Raw genomic sequence first — 21,017 nt, 5'->3', positions numbered from 1 at the left:
AAAATTCTCAACTCTCTCTCCAGCGGCTGTTCCTAATCTATATTTCAAAATGCAGTTGAAGCTCTCTTGTGAACATCTAGTCAAAACATGGACATTCTAAGCAGATATTACTAATTTGGTTTGTTTTCTTACCATTTTGAGATTACACTGGGCTTATTACGTTAAATCTAATTTAAGACTACCAACATTTATAAGACATCACAGATTCCCTGATATTAAGCATACACAAAATCATACAATCTATAAAAAATGTAAAAAAATTAAAACAACACATGAGAACGTTATATCTGAGGAAGTCTTAAAATTCTACAAAAACCATACCCCATCATCGCCCTCCTCCACTGCAGCAAGCGTTGGAGGGTTTACTTTCTTGGGCCTTTCTGAAACTGGAGCTGGCGGAGGCGTCGCAGGTATTTCCTCAACTTCCTGAAAAGATAACAACACAATTTCAACCCTCATGGGTTTTAAACCGTACACACAAACACACACACACAGGGCCGGTCCTCACCGTGCTGCCGCCCTAGGCGAGATCCAAAGATGGCACACCTACAAAACTAAAATAGTCCCAGTAAGCAAAATTACATTGAAAAGACGTCTAAAATACGGATTTTCCAGACGTTGAAGTTAGGGTCAATTTAGATTCTGAATAACAGGTGAAAATGTATTTTCCGTATGTTTAAAATACATATTTCCCAGGACGTTGAAAAGGCATATTTTCTGGATGTTGAAAGATACGTATTTTCCAGATGTTGAAATCTGGTTCATTTTTGGTTCTGAATGACAGTTGAAAATACGTATTTTACAGATGTTGAAAATACGTATTTTCCAGATGTTGAAAGTATGTATTTTCCGGATGTTGAAATCAGGCAAATTTTTCGTTCTGAATGAAAGTTGAAAATAAGTAATTTATAAACTATGTTTGGGCCAAATCAAGGCTGGTCCAGACCGCACCAAATCTGAGCCAAACATAGATGTCTATGATTGGTTCAGATTTGGTCCGGACCGGACCAAAAACCAATGTCTGTGGATGTGGAAATCAAGGCCAGTCCGGACTGTATGGAAAAAAAGACGTTGAAAAGGCGTCGGCATTGGTCCGTGCTGACTGAGGTAGCCTACAGTGTTGCCTGAAATTGAATTTTAGGAATGCCCATCTTTGAGGTAAAACATTCCTGATTCCTGTGACTAATGAATTTGGATACTTAATCTCTGAATATCAGCTACCCAACTTTATCAGGAGTTATCGTGAGCCTATTTGCAATGCGTTTACACAGTGGGAAATGCAGAAGTATTTTATTTTTCCCTATGATCAGCTTTTCAAAAATGTATGGATACAAACTTGAAACCACTGATCATGACAATGGGGTGAAACTCCTGGACAACAGTTGTGATTGTCCATTACATATTGTCCATTTTACTTTGACCTGTCCTGTTTTTAGGATATGTTGTTTGTTAACATGGCAGCACATTTTTTATTTGATTTATCGTCATTTAGGTTAGGCTATTTGATCGGAGAAACCTGCATGATGTAAAAAGTGTCCGTCTCATTACATTGTCATACATTTTATCTCCAGCCTGTGGGCACTGCTTATCAGGGTGGCATCAGCACTCACCTAAAAAGCCCATATGCCACTGGTTTTGAGAAATTGTCATTGTCTTTGGGCAGAATTATGTGAGGTTTTATGTGAAGGTGCGTCTTGGTCAGTTTAGCACACACACACACACACACACACACACACACACACACACACACACACACACACACACACACACACACACACACACACACAATACATACTTTTGTTTCTTTGGGTTCTTCTGGGACTTCCCCTGTGATTTTATATTCTTCCTCCTTCATCTGCCTCATGTGCACTGCCTCATCTATGGCTTTCTGCTGCTCCTGCTCCAGTTGCTGCTGGAGGGCCTTTTTCTGCAATGATCAGAGATATTCCAATAATATAACAATACTGGCTTAATAATTCTATAATCAAGCGTTTTTATATTCCTGTTATCTACAAACACTGAATGACAGTATAGGCTCAGAAAGGTATACATTGACGTAGTTAATCAAATCAAATTTTATTTGTCAAATGCGCCGAATACAACAGGTGTAGGTAGACCTTACCATGAAATGCTTACTTACAAGCCCTTAACCAACAATGCAGTTTTAAGAAAAATATTTACTAAATAAACTAATGCATACCAAAGAGCACGTCTGGATGAGATTGCCTAGACAACATTTGGGTATAGGCTGCCCCACAATGGCAATAGTCTGAACATCATTACTCACTCTCTCCTCATTGTCCATGTTTTCTTTATACTTGTAAATCCACTGTGCAAGAAATTCGATCGGGTCCATGGGGCGAAGCTCAGCCACCTCGGCTAATCCTTCTATGAGACATTTTCCCATACCCTTTTTCAAGTATTCTGAGTCCATTTTCCTGTATGCAAGAAAATGCCATAATGTATGAAGACAGTAGCTACAAATGTCAGCTAAGACAACAGGGGTACAAAATATGTTCTCCTTATTTTTTTTACCTTTAGCTCAGGCGTTATTGTTGCGTCGTTACGCTAGCTATCAAACCTATGAACAATAAAACAAGGTTTTCAGTGTAAAACGTTCCTATTTGTTTGTAAATACTTTCTAAACAAAATGTGTCGACACAAAAGAGCATTGCTACTTTAATGTTACTATTTTATAATAGGATAAACTGACTCCAAATAGAATTGTTTTGAAACCAGACCCACCTGTCTTTTTCGTTCAGAGCGTCCGGATATGTATTTTATCTCCATGGTAACGGTGCTACTTCATACATCTTTCCTCCAGTTTTGTTGAGAAGGTTCCGTTTTGTCGTAAGAAGTAGAGCTTGCAAAGATGTACCACGTGCATTTTATTTCTATTTTTTTAAATATAGACTATAATTTCATTGAAATTACATATAATGTCACCAATTACAAGGTATACCACATATTACGTTTGTATTTCAACCCATTTACACTTCAGTAATGGTTTTATAGGCCTGTGTGAACTAAATAATTCCATTACTAATTGAAATAGAAAAAGGTTTGCTAGGTATCTTATACCTTTTGTTCTATGTGTAGTCAGGGTGCATGCTACAGTATTTACCTAGTCATCTATGACCGTACATTACATTAGCGCAGGGAATCCATATAATTATTAGTAATTAGTAATTTAATAAGATCTGGGAGTCAGTGATTCGGGTTGCTATGAGGTTTCAGTTGCTCGTCTGGGGTCATTAAGTTTGAATCACACACACACACACACACACACACACACACACACACACACACACACACACACACACACACACACACACACACACACACACACACACACACACACACACACACACACACACACACACACACACACACACACACACCTTTTTCACTGCACTCAGCAGAGATACGGTTTGTGATGTTTATCAATGATCCAATGCTTTTGTTTTGGTTGTGACATATTTTAGGGTTTAGGGTTCATGAAACCAGAGATTGTCAGGGTCACACACATCGGTGAGATATACCGGGATCCACCAACACACCCTGCAGGCAGCTGCCACATTCCCCATAATTGCTGAAGAGGAAAGGGGATCTCAGCCCTATGCACGCTGCCGTCTCACCAATCATCTCACCAACACCTGACCCAGATCCCCAAGCACCACCACATACCAAAGAGCATGTCTGGATGAGGACATTTGAATTGGAAAGGTTAGCATTAGTAATGGGAAATTGTAGGCTATTGAACACTTTATTAATATTACAACACCACTTCAATTAGACTGTTGCATCCATGGCTATATTTCTAGTGTACTCCATAGAGGATGGATACCATGGGACAGTTCATATTTGAGAAGCTCATGTTCAAGTATGTCTTACTTTTCACACTTTGGAAGCTCTTGGAGGTGCAAATATTCATATAGGCCTACACCATTTAGGTCCACGGTGTAGTGTAAAATCAAATGCCACTTTAATTGGGCTGTTGGATAACTTGTCAGAAAATCTAATTATATACACCTAGAGCAAGAGTCATTGTCCTTTGGTTTGACCTCTGTCTGAACTCTGACCCCACTCTATGTTGTCTTACAGTATGGGGCCAGGGTCAGCGATGTCTTGTAGCAGATGGGTTGACAAGAAAATCAACTCAAACATGAAACTCAGACATATGTTACATTTTTTAAGAAACACGCAATGCTTTATCCTTAACACTTCTTGTCCATTCTAAAAAAAATACTTGTAAATAATTTGAAGGTTCATTGTTTAATGCTCAACTGAATGGATTGCATCATGCTGTATAGTGCCTAGTTTCAATCAGGCATGTCTTCATTAGAAGCATGGATTCCAGCAGCTACTGCCAGGGCTGGGCTTATAACTCTACCGGGTCTGACTCTGTGTACACAGGCACAGTGATCCCGCCAGGAAAGTGAGGGGCCCCTTGTGACAAAAAGAGAGAGAATAGGGGGGGAAATACAGGAGAAGCCACTCCATAAAATTAATATAAATTTTTCACAGTAATATAATACACCACTCCATGTGGTGACTTTCTATGAACAGGGCATTCATTGAGTAAACCTCAAGTAAGACAGTGGTTGAATGGAAGGGTCCGCTGCTCAGCACACGAGGAGTTAAAAACAAGTTCATCCAGGAAATTGTAATCCCTCTCTCCCTCTTTCCCTCTTCTGAATGGTCTAACCCACCGGTTCACATGACCCCCACCCCCTTTCACGGAGAGTGTATGAGTGTGTGTGCATGAGTGTGTATGTTGTCCTTGCCTTATATAGAGGAAAGTTGTGGCTCCAGTAAAGTCTCTCACATTCCCTCTCTCCTCCCTCTTTCTCTCTTAGCCTCTTGCGTAGAAGGACGCAGTAGCTGGTACAGCAGCCTCTGCTCTACTCGTCATTTACTATAGTTATCTCTCTATTTAGGCTTTTTAGCCTACTCTAACTTCCTCTGCATCGTTGAGCTGCTCAGACCACAATGAACGGGCCAGTGAACGGATTGTATGATGCTGAGCACTATGGGTCATTCATGTTTACCTCTGAGTCTGTGGGAGAAGGACACCCAGGTGAGTAGACAGCTCTAGTCTGGATACCATAACACCCCTATGCCTTTGCATGGTCGCCATGCAACAGAACAGAACCATAGAATGTCATGCACTGCATCAGTAGAAAGTGTTTTTTCCCCCCTAGATCCCACCGCTGACACCAATGGGTTTTATGAACTAGTTGTGCTGTATTTGAATGGTTGCTTATGCCGTGCAGGAAGAAGCAGAAGGAGGAGACACAAAGGAGCTGATTCCCTAAGAGTTTGCACCATGTAAACTGAGAGAAAACAGATTGAGAGAGTACAGAAGTTGGTAGTAGAATTGGATGCCTGCACAATTCAATCGAAGGGGGAGCATGCTACAGAGGTGCTGTAGAGACATACCATTGACAATGTATGGATGCATGTGTTGCTGTTACTCCCCAGTTACTCCAGTAGGACGGGTTAAGCAAATGGAAGGGGAAGGTGGTATAATTTACTTTCACCTCTGTTGACATACAGTAGGCCTCCTATACTCCTGACAGTACTTACAGTACAGTACTAACTGCTACAGTGAATGTGTAATTATGAATATAAATATTGATACATACTTACCAAAGCATCCTCTCTTTCTTTCTCGCTCCCTTTAATGGCTAGAACGGAGGGAATGGAATGGCATCAAACACATAGAAACCACCAACCAACCTCCTGTGCTCCACACATGATTACACATACACCTGGAGCAGTGCCATGCAACTTAGGCAACATATGCCCTAACACCTGCTTCATGATGGCCAAGTACCTTCTCTGCATTTAATGTCACTATGTGTTCAGAGACAACTTGATCTGCTCACATATCAATTACTGTACCACACTTTCCCTCACTAATTATGGTATGCTCTCATGTTGTCTCACGTTAAAAACACTCCACTCGTTACATGGTTAATACATGTTTTGATATGCATCTGTTGGTCACAGATACCTTAAAAAAAAGTTAGGAGCGTGGATCATAGAACAAGTCACTATCTGCTGTGACCACCATTGCCTCATGCAGCGTGACAGTACATTCAAATTGAGTTGAACAGGCTGTTGAATGTGGCCTGTGGAATGTTATCCCACTCCTTTTCAATGGCTGTGCGAAGTTGCTGGATATTGGTGGGAACTGGAACACGCTGCCATTCACGTCAATCCAGAGCATCCCAAACAACCGGCCTCACAAACAACCGGCCTCACAACCTCACAACAGATGTGTCGTGAGTGTGCAGGCCATGGAAGCACTGGGATATTTTCAGCTTCCAGCCATTGTGTACAGATCCTTTCGACATGGGGCCGTGCATTATCATGCTGAAACATGAGGTGATGGCGGCAGAGCATTGGCACCACAATGCCCCTCAGGATCTCGTCACAGTACCTCTGTGCATTCAAATTGCCATCGATAAAATTCAATTGTGTTCGTTGTCCCTAGTTTATGCCTGCCCATACCATAACCTCACCGCCACCATGGGACACTCTGTTCACAATTTCAGCAAACTGCTCACTCACACGATGCTATACATGTGGCCTGCGGTTGTGAGGCCGGTTGGACGTACTAACAGATTCTCTAAAACGATGTTGGAAGCGGCTTTTGGTAGAGACATTCCTGCAGTCAGCATGCCAATTGCACGCTCCCTCAAAATTTGAGACATCTGTGGCATTGTGTTGTGTGACAAAACTGCACATTTTAGAGTGGCCTTTTATTGTCCCCAGGACAAGGTGCACCTGTGTAATTGTCATGCAGTTTAATCAGCTTCTTGATATGCCACACCTATCAGGTGATGGATTATCTTGGCGAAGGAGAAATTCTCACTAACAGGGATGTAAACAAATTAGTACACAAAATTTGAGAGAAATAAGCTTTTTGTGCGTATGGAAGATTTCTGGGATTTTTAAAATTTCAGCTCATGAATCATGGGGCCAACACTACATGTTGCGTTTATATTTTTTGTTCAGTGTAAATGGGAGAAAACCAGAAACATAAAGGTTACAAACATAACAATTAAGTAAAATTTGTATTTATTTAGATTGATGGGTGAAGACTGAATATCTCATATCTCTTTAAATGAAGGCATATCAACATCAATCAAAGATTATAACAAAAATGTGAAACTATCACAGTCCTGATTATGAATATGAAATAGTTTGAACACTCAACCTCCTTGTGAAGTTTACACAATGAGTTGATATATGCACATATATGGTGGTGTATATTGACTGCCAGTGTGGAGTAAAGCACGCTACAGAGGTATGCATTAACAGAACTAAAGCTATTCCGAGGGTTGGAGCACCTAATATGAGCCAACCAAGAGTAGTACTCTGACGGAAGGGTGAAATATAATCTAGGTCTTGACTTGGCTTCTGCCATGTGCAGCAAAAGGTCAAGCCAGGAAACCACCTCATCAACTTCAGGAGGCCCATTATGGTCAGTTACAGTGCCTGCAGAAAGTATTCATGCCCATTGACTTATTCCACATTTTGTTGTGTTACAGCCTGAATTCAAAATGTATTAAAGATTTTTTTCTTACCCATCTACACACAATACCCCATAATGACAAAGTGAAAATATGTTTTTAGATTTTTTTGCAAATGTATTGAAAATCGAATAGAGAAATATTGAATTTACATACTCCCAACCAAGCAAAAAAGGCAGTAACTGCTCATTTGTTCGAAAATGAGTTAATGTCATTTTTGCTACATTAAATACATGCTTAATCGTGTAGACAAGTATCCTGCCTCTATTGTATTGTGTTTTGGAGAAAATGGGGGTCATGTTAGAAGTAACTGCATAAAGTTACTGTGAAACCAAGGTAAATAAAAGCAATTTTTCTCAGTTCCACGCTATGAGCAGGTACTGCCTTTTTGCTTGGTCGGGTAGCATAAGTATTCACACCCCCGAGTCAATACTTTGTAGATGCACCTTTGGCGGCGATTACAGCTTTGAATAATCTTGGGTATGTCTGTATCAGCTTTGCACATCTGGATTTGGGGATTTTCTCCCATTCTTCCGAGCAGATTTTCTCAAGCTCTGTTAAGTTAGATGGGGAGTGACGGTTAACAGCAATCTTCAAGTCTTTCATGTTTTTCGACATTTTTGCAAATATGTTGAAAATGAAATTCAGAAATATCTACTTTACATTAAGTACAACTACAATAAAACAATAAAACTACAACTACAATACCTCTTTCGCCATCTGGCCCGGACCCTTTGTCGACACGGCACCCCCCGTACCACCACGACTGGTCCGCCAACGTAACTCAACCGGCCTTTGCCGGACATCGGAGCAGACGCTTCTACTTACCCCGGCCTGCTAACTTTAAACGCTGTGTCTCCGGCGTGCTAGCGTAGTAACGACTACCCCGCGGCTTCCCTGTTCCATCTACTGCTGTTCACTGGACCCCATGATCACTTGGCTACATAGCTGATACCTGCTGGACCGTTCATTAATCAAGGTACTCCATTTTGTTTATTTTTGTTTATCTGTCGGCCCCAGCCTCGAACTCAGGCCCTGTTTGTAGTTAACCGACCCTCTCTGCCCATTCATCGCCCTTTTACCTGTTGTTGTCTTAGCTGATTAGCTGTTGTTGTCTTACCCGTTGTTGTCTTAGCTAGCTCTCCCAATCAACACCTGTGATTGCTTTATGCCTTGCTTTATGTCTCTCTGAAATGTCAATATTCCTTGTACACTGTTGTTTAGGATAGTTATCATTGCTTTAGTTTACTGCGGAGCCCCTAGTCCCACTCAACATCCCTCAGATACCTCCTTTGTCCCACCTCCAACACATGTGGTGACCTCACCCAGCATAACTAGCCCGTCCAGAGATGCAACCTCTCTTATTATCACTTGGTGCCTGGGTTTACCTCCACTGTACCCGCACCCCACCATACCCCTGTCTGTACATTATGCCCTGAATCTGTTCTACCACGCCCAGAAATCTGCTCCTTTTATTCTCTGTCCCCAACGCACTAGACGACCAGTTTTGATAGCCTTTAGCCGTACCATCCTACTCCTCCTCTGTTCCTCGGGTGATGTGGAGGTTAACCCAGGCCCTGCGTGTCCCCAGGCACTCTCATTTCTTGAGCTATGTAACCAAAAAAGCCTTGGTTTCATGCATGTTAACATCAGAAGCCTCCTCCCTAAGTTTGTTTTACTCACTGCTTTAGCACACTCCGCCAACCCTGATGTCCTTGCCGTGTCTGAATCCTGGCTTAGGAAGGCCACCAAAAATTTGGAGATTTCCATACCGAACTACAACATTTTTCGTCAAGATAGAACTGCCAAACGCGGAGGAGTTGCAATCTACTCCAGAGATAGCCTGCAAAGTTCTGTCATACTTTCCAGGTCTATGCCCAAACAGTTCGAGCTTCTAATTTTAAAAATGATTCTCTCCAGAAATAAGTCTCTCACTGTTGCCACCTGTTATAGACCCCCTCAGCTCCCAGCTGTGCCCTGGACACCATATGTGAATTGATTTCCCCCATCTATCTTCAGAGTTCGTTCTGTTAGGTGACCTAAACTGTGATATGCTTAACACCCCGGCAGTCCTACAATCTAAGCTAGATGCCCTCAATCTCACACAAATAATCAAGGAACCCACCAGGTACAACCCTAAATCCGTAAACATGGGCACCCTCATAGATATTATCCTGACCAACTTGCCCTCCAAATACACCTCTGCTGTTTTCAATCAGGATCTCAGCGTCCGCTATGGGTCCGCTGTCAAACGACCACCCCTCCTCACTGTCAAACGCTCCCTAAAACACTTATGCGAGCAGGCTTTTCTAATCGACCTGGCCCGGGTATCCTGGAAGGATATTGACCTCATCCCGTCAGTAGAGGATGCCTGGTCGTTCTTTAAAAGTAATTTCCTCACCATCTTAAATAAGCATGCCCCTTTCAAAAAATGTAGAACTAAGAACAGATATAGCCCTTGGTTCACTCCAGACCTGACTGCCCTCGACCAGCACAAAAACATCCTGTGGCGGACTGCACAAGCATCGAATAGCCCCCGCGATATGCAACTTTTCAGGGAAGTCAGGAACCAATACACGCAGTCAGTCAGGAAAGCAAAGGCTAGCTTTTTCAAACAGAAATTTGCATCCTGTAGCTCTAACTCCAAAACGTTTTGGGACACTGTAAAGTCCATGGAGAATAAGAGCACCTCCTCCCAGCTGCCCACTGCCCTGAGGCTAGGTAACACTGTCACCACTGATAAATCCACGATAATCGAGAATTTCAATAAGCATTTCTTTACAGCTGGCCATGCTTTCCTCCTGGCTACCCCAACCCCGGCCAACAGCTCCGCACCCCCCGCAGCTACTTGCCCAAGCCTCCCCAGCTTCTCCTTCACCCAAATCCAGATAGCAGATGTTCTGAAAGAGCTGCAAAACCTGGAGCCGTACAAATCAGCTGGGCTAGACAATCTGGACCCTCTCTTTCTAAAATTATCCGCCGCCATTGTTGCAACCCCTATTACCAGTCTGTTCAACCTCTCTTTCGTATCGTCCGAGATCCCCAAAGATTGGAAAGCTGCCGCGGTCATCCCCATCTTCAAAGGGGGTGACACTCTAGACCCAAACTGTTATAGACCTATATCCATCCTGCCCTGCCTTTCTAAAGTCTTCGAAAGCAAAGTTAATAAACAAATCACTGACCATTTTAAATCCCACCATACCTTCTCCGCTGTGCAATCCGGTTTTCAAGCTGGTCACGGGTGCACCTCAGCCACGCTCAAGGTACTAAACGATATCATAACCGCCATCGATAAAAGACAGTACTGTGCAGCCGTCTTCATCGACCTGGCCAAGGCTTTAGACTCTGTCAATCACAGTATTCTTATCGGCAGACTCAGCAGCCTTGGTTTCTCAAATGACTGCCTCGCCTGGTTCACCAACTACTTCTCAGACAGAGTTCAGTGTGTCAAATCGGAGGGCCTGTTGTCCGGACCTCTGGCAGTCTCTATGGGGGTACCACAGGGTTCAATTCTCGGGCCGACTCTTTTCTCTGTATATATCAACGATGTCGCTCTTGCTGTGGGTGATTCCCTGATCCACTATTCTGATGACACCATTCTGTATACATCTGGCCCTTCTTTGGACACTGTTAACTAACTTCCAAACACGCTTCAATGCCATACAACACTCCTTCCGTGGCCTCCAACTGCTCTTAAACGCTAGTAAAACCAAATGCATGCTTTTCAACCGTTCGCTGCCCGCACACGCCCGCCCGACTAGCATCACTACTCTGTACGGTACTGACTTAGAATATGTGGACAACTACAAATACCTAGGTGTCTGGCTAGACTGTAAACTCTCCTTCCAGACTCATATTAAACATCTCCAATCCAAAATTAAATCTAAAATCGGCTTCCTATTTCGCAACAAAGCCTCCTTCACTCACTACGCCAAACATACCTTCGTAAAACTGACTCTCCTACCGATCCTCGACTTCAGCGATGTCTTTTACAAAATAGCTTCCAACACTCCACTCAGCAAACTGGATGCAGTCTAACACAGTGCCATCTGTTTTGTCACCAAAGCCCCTTATACCACCCACCACTGCGACCTGTATGCTCTCGTCGGCTGGCCCTCGCTACATATTCGTTGCCAGACCCATTGGCTCCAGGTCATCTATAAGTCTATGCTAGGTAAAGCTCCGCCTTATCTCAGATCACTGGTCACGATAACAACACCCACCCGTAGCACGTTCTCCAGCAGGTATATCTCACTGGTCATCCCCAAAGCCAACACCTCCTTTGGCCGCCTTTCCTTCCAGTTCTCTGCTGCCAATGACTGGAACGAATTGCAAAAATTGCTGAAGCTGGAGACTTATATTTCCCTCACTAACTTTAAACATCAGCTATCTGAGCAGCTAACGGATCGCTGCAGCTGTACATAGCCCATCTGTAAATAGCCCACCCAATCTACCTACCTCATCCCCATATTGTTTTTATTTACTTTTCTGCTCTTTTGCACACCAGTATTTCTACTTGCACATCACCATCTGCTCATCTATCACTCCAGTGTTAATTTGCTAAATTATAATTACTTCGCTACTATGGCCTATTTATTGCCTTACCTCCTCACGCCATTTGCACACACTGTATATAGACTTTCTTTTTTTTCTATTGTGTTATTGACTGTGCACTTGTTTATTCCATGTGTAACTCTGTGTTGTTGTTTGTGTCGCACTGCTTTGCTTTATCTTGGCCAGGTCGCAGTTGTAAATGAGAACTTGTTCTCAACTAGCCTACCTGGTTAAATAAAGGTGAAATAAAAAATAAAAATAAAAGTATCCACACCCCTTTGTTATGACACTCCAAATTGAGCTCAGTTGCATCCAATGTCCTTTGATCATCCTTGAGATCAAATCAAATCAAACTTTATTTGTCACATGCGCAGACCTTACTGTGAAATGCTTACTTACAAGCCCTTAACCAGTGCAGAGAAGTGCAGAGAAGAGATAAGAAAATATTTACCAAATAAACTAAAGTAAAAAAGTTTAAATAATAAAAAGTAACACAATAACATAACAATAACGAGGCTATACAGTATACAGGGGGCACCGGTACCAAGTCAGTGTGCGGGTGTGAAGGTTAGTTGAGGTAATTTGTACATGTAGGTCGGGGTGAGGTGACTATGCATAGATAATAAACAGCGAGAAGCAGCAATGTACAAAACAAATGGGGGGGAAGGGGGGTCAATGTAAATAGTCCGGTGGCCATTTGATTAATTGTTCAGCAGTCTTATGGCTTGGGGGTAGAAGCTGTTAAGGAGCCTTTTGGTCTTAGACTTGGTGCTCCGGTACCGCTTGCCGTGCGGTAGCAGAGAAAACAGTCTATGACTTGGGTGACTGAAGTCTCTGACAATTTTATGGGCTTTCCTCTGACACCGCCTATTATATAGATCCTGGATGGCAGGAAGCTTGGCCCCAGTGATGTACTGGGCCGTACGCACTACCCTCTGTAGCGCCTTATGGTCAGCTGCTGAGCAGTTGCCATACCAGGCTGTGATGCAACTGGTCAGGATGCTCTCGATGGTGCAGCTGTAGACTATTTTGAGGATCTGGGTGCCCATGCCAAATCTTTTCAGTCTCCTGAGGGGGAATAGGTTTTGTTGTGCCCTCTTCACGACTGTCTTGGTGTGTTTGGACTATAATAGTTTGTTGGCGATGTGGAAACTAAGGAACTTGAAACTCTCGACCCGCTCCACTACATCCCCATCGATGTTAATGGAGTCCTGTTCATCTTTCCCTCGATTCTAACTAGTCTCCCAGTCCCTGCCGCTGAAAAACATCCCCACCTCATGATGCTGCCACCACAATTCTTCACCGTAGGGATGGTGCCAGGTTTCCTCCAGACGTGATGCTTGGCATTCAGGCCAAAGAGTTCAATCTTGGTTTCATCAGACCAGAGAATCTTGCTTCTCATGGTCTGAGAGTCCTTTAGGTGCCTTTTGGCAAACTCCAAGCGGGCTGTCATGTGCCTTTTACTGAGGAGTGGCTTCCGTCTGGCCACTCTACCACAAAGGCCTGATTGGAGTGCAACAGAGATGGATAATTCCTTCGACCTCATGGATTGGTTTTTGCTCTGACATGCACTGTCAACTGTGGGACCTTATATAGGCAGGTGTGTGCCTTTCCAAATCATGTCCCATCAATTTAATTTACCACAGGTGGACTCCAATCAAGTTGTAGAAACATCAAGGATGATCAATGGAAACAGGATGCACATGAGCTCAATTTAGACTCTCATAGCAAAGAGTCTGAGTTCTTATGTAAATAAGGTATTTCTGTTTTTTATTTTTAATAAATTAGCAACAAAAAAACATATTTTTTTCTTGCTTTGTCATTATGGGGTATTGTGTGTAGATTGATGATTATTCTTTAAAAAAATCAATTTTAGAATAAGTTTGTATGTAACAAAATGTGGAAAAAGGGAAGGGGTCTGAATACTTTCCGAATGCACTGTAAGTCAAGGGGTATGAATACTTTCTGTACAACACCTACAGTAGCAACCTGATCAAGAGTATTGGACCTCTTGGTGTAGCGGTTAAGGTGTTGGACTGACAGCCACAGTTACCCAGGTTTGACTTCCTGTCAGGCTAATCCCCCAAATACACTCCCAGATTTATTAATAATCTACATCCCGTTGCATTACCAAACAATTATGCAAACTGAGTCACGGCTACATTGTTGACATTGACAAATTAATGACGTTACAAGATTATTTTTCCAGATAAGATATGTGACCAGATCAGTGACGCTGTGTTGGATGCTCACCTGAAGCAGGATCCAGATGCCAAGGTGGCCTGTGGTGAGTGGAGAAGAACATCTCACCACTATATAGCAGCAGAGGACAAACTTCTCAGCCTTTGATCAGGGATGTACCAATGTAGAACTTGATCACCTTTTTGCAGGAGAACCTTTCCTGCAATGCAGAACATTTAACACTTGTAGTGTATTTGAGGTTTAAAAAGGCTCCTGAAGTTTGTAATTCCCACTTTTCAGAATTGAAAAATGTATCAACCCTCTACAAAAACTTTCATTATAATCCACACAATAATTCACATTTCCTGTTGGTGCAGGATTATTTTCCTGCTGTAGCAAACCTGCTCAAATTAAAATCCTACACCTGTATTGAGCGTCTCAGAGTAGGAGGAGTGCTGATCTAGGATCACTTCTGGCTTATAGTTCACAATGAATATGATCGCTCCTATTTTGAGACGCTTGATACATACAGACCCAGATGCTGTTGACGTTCTTCAGTCTTTGGCCTGAGCATGGATTATTTACTGAAACCATGGACCGTCTTTCTCAAAATGTTATACTCTTTTCAGTAAAATGTACACTGAGTGTACAAAACATTATGAACATGACATAGACTGACATGGTGAATCCAAGTGAAAGCTATAATCCCTTATTGATGTCACCTGTTAAATCCACTTTAATCAGTGTAGATGAAGGGGAGGAGACGGGTTAAAGAAGGATTTTTAAGCCTTGAGACAGTTGAGACATGGATTGTGTATGTGTGCCATTTAGAGGGTGAATGGGCAAGACAAGGTTTAAGTGCCTTTGAACGGGGTATGGTAGTAGGTGTCAGGCGTACCGGTTTCTGTCAAGAATTGCAACGCTGCTGGGTTTTTCAGGCTCAACGGTTTCTCGTGTGTATCAAGCAGTGGCAGCTGCTGAGGGGAGGACGGCACATAATAATGGCTGGAACAGAGCGAATGGAACGGCATCAAACACATGTAAACCATGTGCTTGATGTATTTAAACCATTCCACTCATTCTGCTCCAGCCATTACCACGAGCCCGTACTCCTGTGGTATCAAGAATGGTCCACCACCCAAAGGACATCCAGCCAACTTAACACAACTGCGGGAAGCACGTGGGCCAGCATCCCTGTGGAACGTTTTCGACACCTTGTAGAGTCCATGCTGAGGCTGTTCTGAGGACAAAAAGGGGTGCAAAAAGGTGTTCCTAATGTTTTGTACACTCGTTGTACAGCATTCTAACCATTGTGTGTTGTGAACAGAGACTGTGTGTAAGACTGGCATGGTGCTACTCTGCGGGGAGATTACATCTCGGGCCAACGTGGACTACCAGACAATTGTGAGGGATACCATCAGGCAAATCGGCTATGACAACTCAGATAAAGGTAATATTGAACTTGAATAAATAATTTCCTCTACCCTAGTATATATGACATTGTTCTTCCACTACCCTTTTCTTTTCAGCATGAGTTGTCATAGCCCAGGTGTGCACAACATACCCACCCCCCCACCCAGACCAGATTAAGTTAGTTAAATCTGGCCCACATGGCAGTTATTGCATGTCATGTTTCACTCCCCTCAGGTTTTGACTATAAGACCTGTAACGTGCTGGTGGCTCTGGAGCAGCAGTCCCCTGACATCGCCCAGGGAGTTCACATTGACCGGATGGAGAGTGACATTGGAGCAGGAGACCAGGTGATTAAACAGATCCTTCAACAATTGGGTTCTGGTGTGTGAGGTGATGTCATTCTAAACTGCCTGTGCTTGGTTTGCAGGGTCTGATGTTTGGCTATGCCACTGATGAGACCGAGGAGTGCATGCCTCTCACCATCGTCCTCGCCCACAAACTCAATGCCAAGATGGCTGAATTGAGGCGGAACGGCACTGTCCCCTGGCTCCGCCCTGACTCCAAGACACAGGTATGATGATGGAAGATAAATATGGTTAAGCTCAAAGATGGGCAGTATTTCGGATCCATGTATTTGAAATATGCATTTCAATAACTTTTGAGTATGTTGCCAATTGTATTACGCTGGGCTGAACTACACTCCAATGTATTTTGTAACAAGATACTTTCGAGAGCTGTAATTTGTATTTACAAAATACTTTTCTATACAGTTTTTTGTAGAGGTTCACCATTTTGTGACCCCTCTTCCACCCATGATTGGTATCAGAAGTTTGATAGCACTATGGTGTGATAAGACCATCTGCTAAATTAACTAAATATAAATGTGTGTGTAAAAATGGACAATTGCAAAGCATGCTGTGTATTACTTGAATGAGCTCTGACCCACCCCCCACCCCCCAAAACAATCTAGAAGGGATACAGCAAAACTGACTTTTCGTACCAGGTTTAAGGGGAACTTACGCAGCAGGTTAGGATAATTAATGTAGCAGGCTAGGAGAATTAAGTTAAACTGTATCCCATCTAGATATGACATTATAAGGCCAATAATAGTACCCAGTGTGCTTTGCAGTTCATTTTGATATGTTCATTTTCACATATACATTTCGGTTATTTAGCAGACACTCTTATCCAGAGTGACTTACAGTCAGTGCATTCAACTAAGGCAGATAAACAACAACATATCACAGTCATAGCAAGTCAAAGGTTTCAGTAGACGTTACTGAGAATGTTGTTGCTGTTCTGGCCGGTTGATTGCAAATGTATTTGTGTATTTTAACATACAAATACATGTATTTTAGTTAAAGTTCATCATGTGCACATCCTCACAAGTCAAGGTGATTGCCTTTAAAGTCAAATGGACTGGAAGTTATTCTTGTGTTTACACTGAACCCAGTCATAGATATTGGTTTACACCGTGACCATAATGACATAGAGAACATGGATTCCAAGGCCTGGACTCTTCCGTGGTCTGTTTTACTCTCCTCCCCCATCTTCCCATGGACAACTCTCATTGGTCTTTAGGGGAGACCGTTGTCCATCTGTCCCACAGGGACAGTGGCCCTTGGGAAAAGCTCCAGCGCTAAAGTGATTGTTTTTTGGGGAATCTGAGAACTCTCTCAAGGTGCTATTTGGAGTTCCAGGGGTTCAGTAGCGACGAAAGTGAAGTGTGCCACATTTCATATTGGCGCAGGAGATCAATCAAATCTAATTTTATTTGTCACTTGCTTCGTAAAACAACAGGTGCACACTCTTGGCATTTTCTCAACCAGCTTCAGCTGGAATGCTTTTCCAACAGTCTTGAAGGAGTTCCCACATATGCTGAGCACTTGTTGGCTGCTTTTCCTTCACTCTGTGGTCCAACTCATCCCAAACCATCTCAATTAGTTGAGGTCGGGTGATTGTGGAGGCCAGGTCATCTGATGCAGCACTCTCCTTCTTGGTAAATTTGACCATGAAGGCCTGATTCACGCAGTCTCCTCTGAACAGTTGATGTTGAGATGTGTCTGTTACTTGAACTCTGTGAAGCATTTATTTGGGCTGCAATTTCTGAGGCTGGTAACTCTAATGAACTTATCCTCTGCAGCAGAGGTAACTCTGGGTCTTCCTTTCCTGTGGCGGTCTTTGTGAGAGCCAGTTTCATCAAAGCGTTTTCAAAGTTCTTTAAATTTTCAGTATTGACTGACCTTCATGTCTTAAAGTAATGATGGTCTGTCATTTCTCTTTGCTTATTTGAGCTGGTCTTGCCATAATACGGACTTGGTCTTTTACCAAATAGGGCTATCTTCTGTATACCACCCCTACCTTATCACAACACAACTGATTGGCTCAAATACATAAAGAAGGAAAGAAATTCTACAAATTAACTTTTAACAAGGCACACCTGTTAATTGAAATGCATTCCAGGTGACTACCTCATGAAGCTGGTTGAGAGAATGCCAAGAGTGTGCAATGCTGTCATCAAGGCAAAGGGTGGCTACTTTGAAGAATCTCAAAAATAAAATATATTTTGATTTGTTTAACACTTTTCTGGTTGCTAAATGATTCCATATGTGTTATTTCATTGTCTTGATGTCTTCACTATTATTCTACGATGTAGAAAATAGTAAAAATAAAGAAAAACCCTTGAATGAGTAGGTGTGTCCAAACTTTTGACTGGTACTGTATGTGCCAAGTTGCTCTCTCAGAGTATCATAATGGACATGCAACTTTGAATTTCTCCACTTGCGCTCTGCCTTCCTGTAATTTTTCTTTAATTGATTAGTTTCCTCACTCATCCGAGGGGCTTCATTTGGATGTGTCCCTTTTCAACTTAACTGGAACTATGGCATCAATGGTTGCCCTTAATTTGCTATTAAAGTTATCACAAGAGGAAGGCAGAATAGGTGGTGGAGTATTGTTCATACACTCAATAAAATCTGTGGCAACTTCAGAGGTAAAATAGTGTTTCTTAATAATGCGTTCAGTATTACCCTATGCTATGGGCAACAAGGTAGTAAAAAATACAGTGGTTATCAGATAAAGCAACATCAACAATAGAGGATATGTCAGTAGAAAGCCCCTTGGTAATAACCATAAGCATGTTGGATAAAGTCCATAGAGCTCAAAATATTAATAAATTCAATGGCCTTGTAGTCAGTTTCTTTGTCAACATGAATACTAAAATCCCCCAACACAATGATTTTATTGCAGTTCTCAGGCTTTTGTTCCAGCCCAACAGTAACACCTGATATATATAAGTATGGCTCAGAATGAAGATTAGTCATTTGATTAGATATTATTTTAAAGGTGTGTTAGTGCCGGGCTGGAAAACTCTCCCCTCACGCCCCTTCTCTCCAGGTGACAGTTCACTACACCCAGGAGAACGGGGCGGTGATCCCTCGTAGAGTTCACACAGTGGTCATCTCAGTGCAGCACGACGACTACGTGAGCCTGGAAGAGCAGAAGGAGATACTGAAGGAGAAGGTCATCAAGGCCGTTGTGCCGGCCAGGTACCTGGACGACAACACCGTCTATCATCTGCAGCCCAGCGGACGCTTTGTGATTGGCGGGCCCCAGGTAACCATTATCATTGTCCCATTTGTTAGGTTCTAACAACCCCGGTTGAGCTATTAGAGACCACATAGGTTTTTTACATTTTAGTCATTTAGCAGATGGTCTTATCCAATTTAGGGTGAAGTGCCTTGCTCAAGGGCACATCGGCAGATTTTTCACCTAGTCAGCTCGGGGATTCGAGCCAGCGACCTTCCGGTTACTGGCCCAACGCTCTCAACCACTAGGCTACCTGCCGCCCCCTCACCTCTTTAAGCCAAGGTGGCTGTTCCTCCCTCCACTGAGGAGATCTTCCTGACCTTACTTTATCTACTTCCAGTTCACTTCAAGTTATCAGTAAGAGTTCCTTCCTCTCCAGTAGCTCAGTTACAAAGGACGGTTGGGTCTTTGTAGTGTCTGGGTGGTGATTCGTGTAGAATCCACAGCCTGTCAACACACAAAGTATCTGCTTGAATCGTTTTATTTTATTGACGACAAGTTCATCATTTCATATGCGTGAAGGATTACAACCTGTAGTCTTTGTCCGCTTTCATACATTCACCCATCTCTGTTTATGAAAGGGTGATGCTGGGGTAACCGGTAGGAAGATCATTGTGGACACATATGGTGGCTGGGGTGCCCACGGTGGCGGGGCCTTCTCTGGTAAGGACTACACCAAGGTGGACCGGTCTGCCGCCTACGCCGCACGCTGGGTCGCCAAGTCCCTGGTCAAGTCCAATCTGTGCAGGAGGGTGCTGGTGCAGGTGAGAGATTCAACCGTATACTTCTCTAACCTTTGGACACTGTCAACCGAACCGAAGTAAACAATGACAGTCATTTCTATTGGAACTGAGGAGTTGATATCCTGTGCGTGTTTGTGATCCAGGTGTCCTATGCCATTGGAGTGGCAGCACCATTGTCTATTTCCCTGTTCACCTATGGGTCCTCCCAGAAGAGTGAGAAGGAGCTGCTGCATATCGTCAACAAGAACTTTGACCTCCGGCCTGGGGTCATTGTCAGGTGGGACAATATTATTGTCAATTTCCCCTCAGTCATACATAGAGTTTTTCCTGATCACGCAACCAGGCCATGAGAAATTCTGGGCCTTAGTTATAAGCAGCAAATAGGATCCAGAGTTTTTCCTGATCAGGTCACATGCTAAAGAAAATCTTATTGCCCTAGTCTTGTGTGCTTGTGTGTATGTAAATATTCCCTGTCGTCAACACTAAGTGGCAGCAATGAGATTTGACTGGAATACCTTGCTGGCTATTTGTCCACAGAGACCTGGACCTGAAAAGGCCCATCTATCAGAAGACGGCCTGCTACGGCCACTTTGGCAGGAAGGAGTTTCCCTGGGAGGTGGCCAAGAACCTCAACTTCTAGTGTGTGGCGCGGCAGGCAACGGGCAGCGGTGACATGGGGAGCTGTCTATGTTGACCAGTACGCGACAGCCATGCTGGCAGCTGTTAGGGGTACAGGGGAGGGTGGGAAAGGTTGGAGTAGGGGGGAGTGTACTCTCTCTCGCTCTCTCTTTGGCTGAAAACTGAAAAGCCAAACATCTCGGTCATATGATGAGGGGTGGGGAAGGGGTGATGGCTATGACCTCGATGGTCATCAGATATGTGAGATGGCTGTATGGTATTTTCAAAGTATTTTTAACATATACTACACACCCCCATACATGTGGCTTGTCTCACAAACACAACTTCCTTTTTGGTGCAGTTTTCATTTTTGTTT

The 21,017-nt window shown here is 43.1% G+C and overlaps 1 protein-coding gene across 1 annotated transcript; it reads left to right on the top strand.

The window, feature by feature from the left end:
- The first annotated feature begins 4,816 nt into the window (after window positions 1–4,816).
- On the top strand, window positions 4,817–20,738 carry LOC120045478 (S-adenosylmethionine synthase-like). The gene is made up of 9 exons (XM_038990367.1): window positions 4,817–5,080; window positions 14,308–14,385; window positions 15,607–15,729; window positions 15,927–16,039; window positions 16,120–16,263; window positions 19,089–19,307; window positions 19,862–20,044; window positions 20,167–20,300; window positions 20,561–20,738. The coding sequence occupies exons 1-9, from the start codon at window positions 4,993–4,995 to the stop codon at window positions 20,661–20,663; spliced, it is 1,185 nt and encodes a 394-aa protein (XP_038846295.1). The 5' UTR covers window positions 4,817–4,992; the 3' UTR covers window positions 20,664–20,738.
- Window positions 20,739–21,017: the final 279 nt, after the last annotated feature.

This window comes from Salvelinus namaycush, chromosome 4, assembly GCF_016432855.1.
Source record: "Salvelinus namaycush isolate Seneca chromosome 4, SaNama_1.0, whole genome shotgun sequence".
NCBI lineage: Eukaryota > Metazoa > Chordata > Actinopteri > Salmoniformes > Salmonidae > Salvelinus > Salvelinus namaycush.
This window is presented reverse-complemented; position numbering and strand designations above follow the sequence as displayed.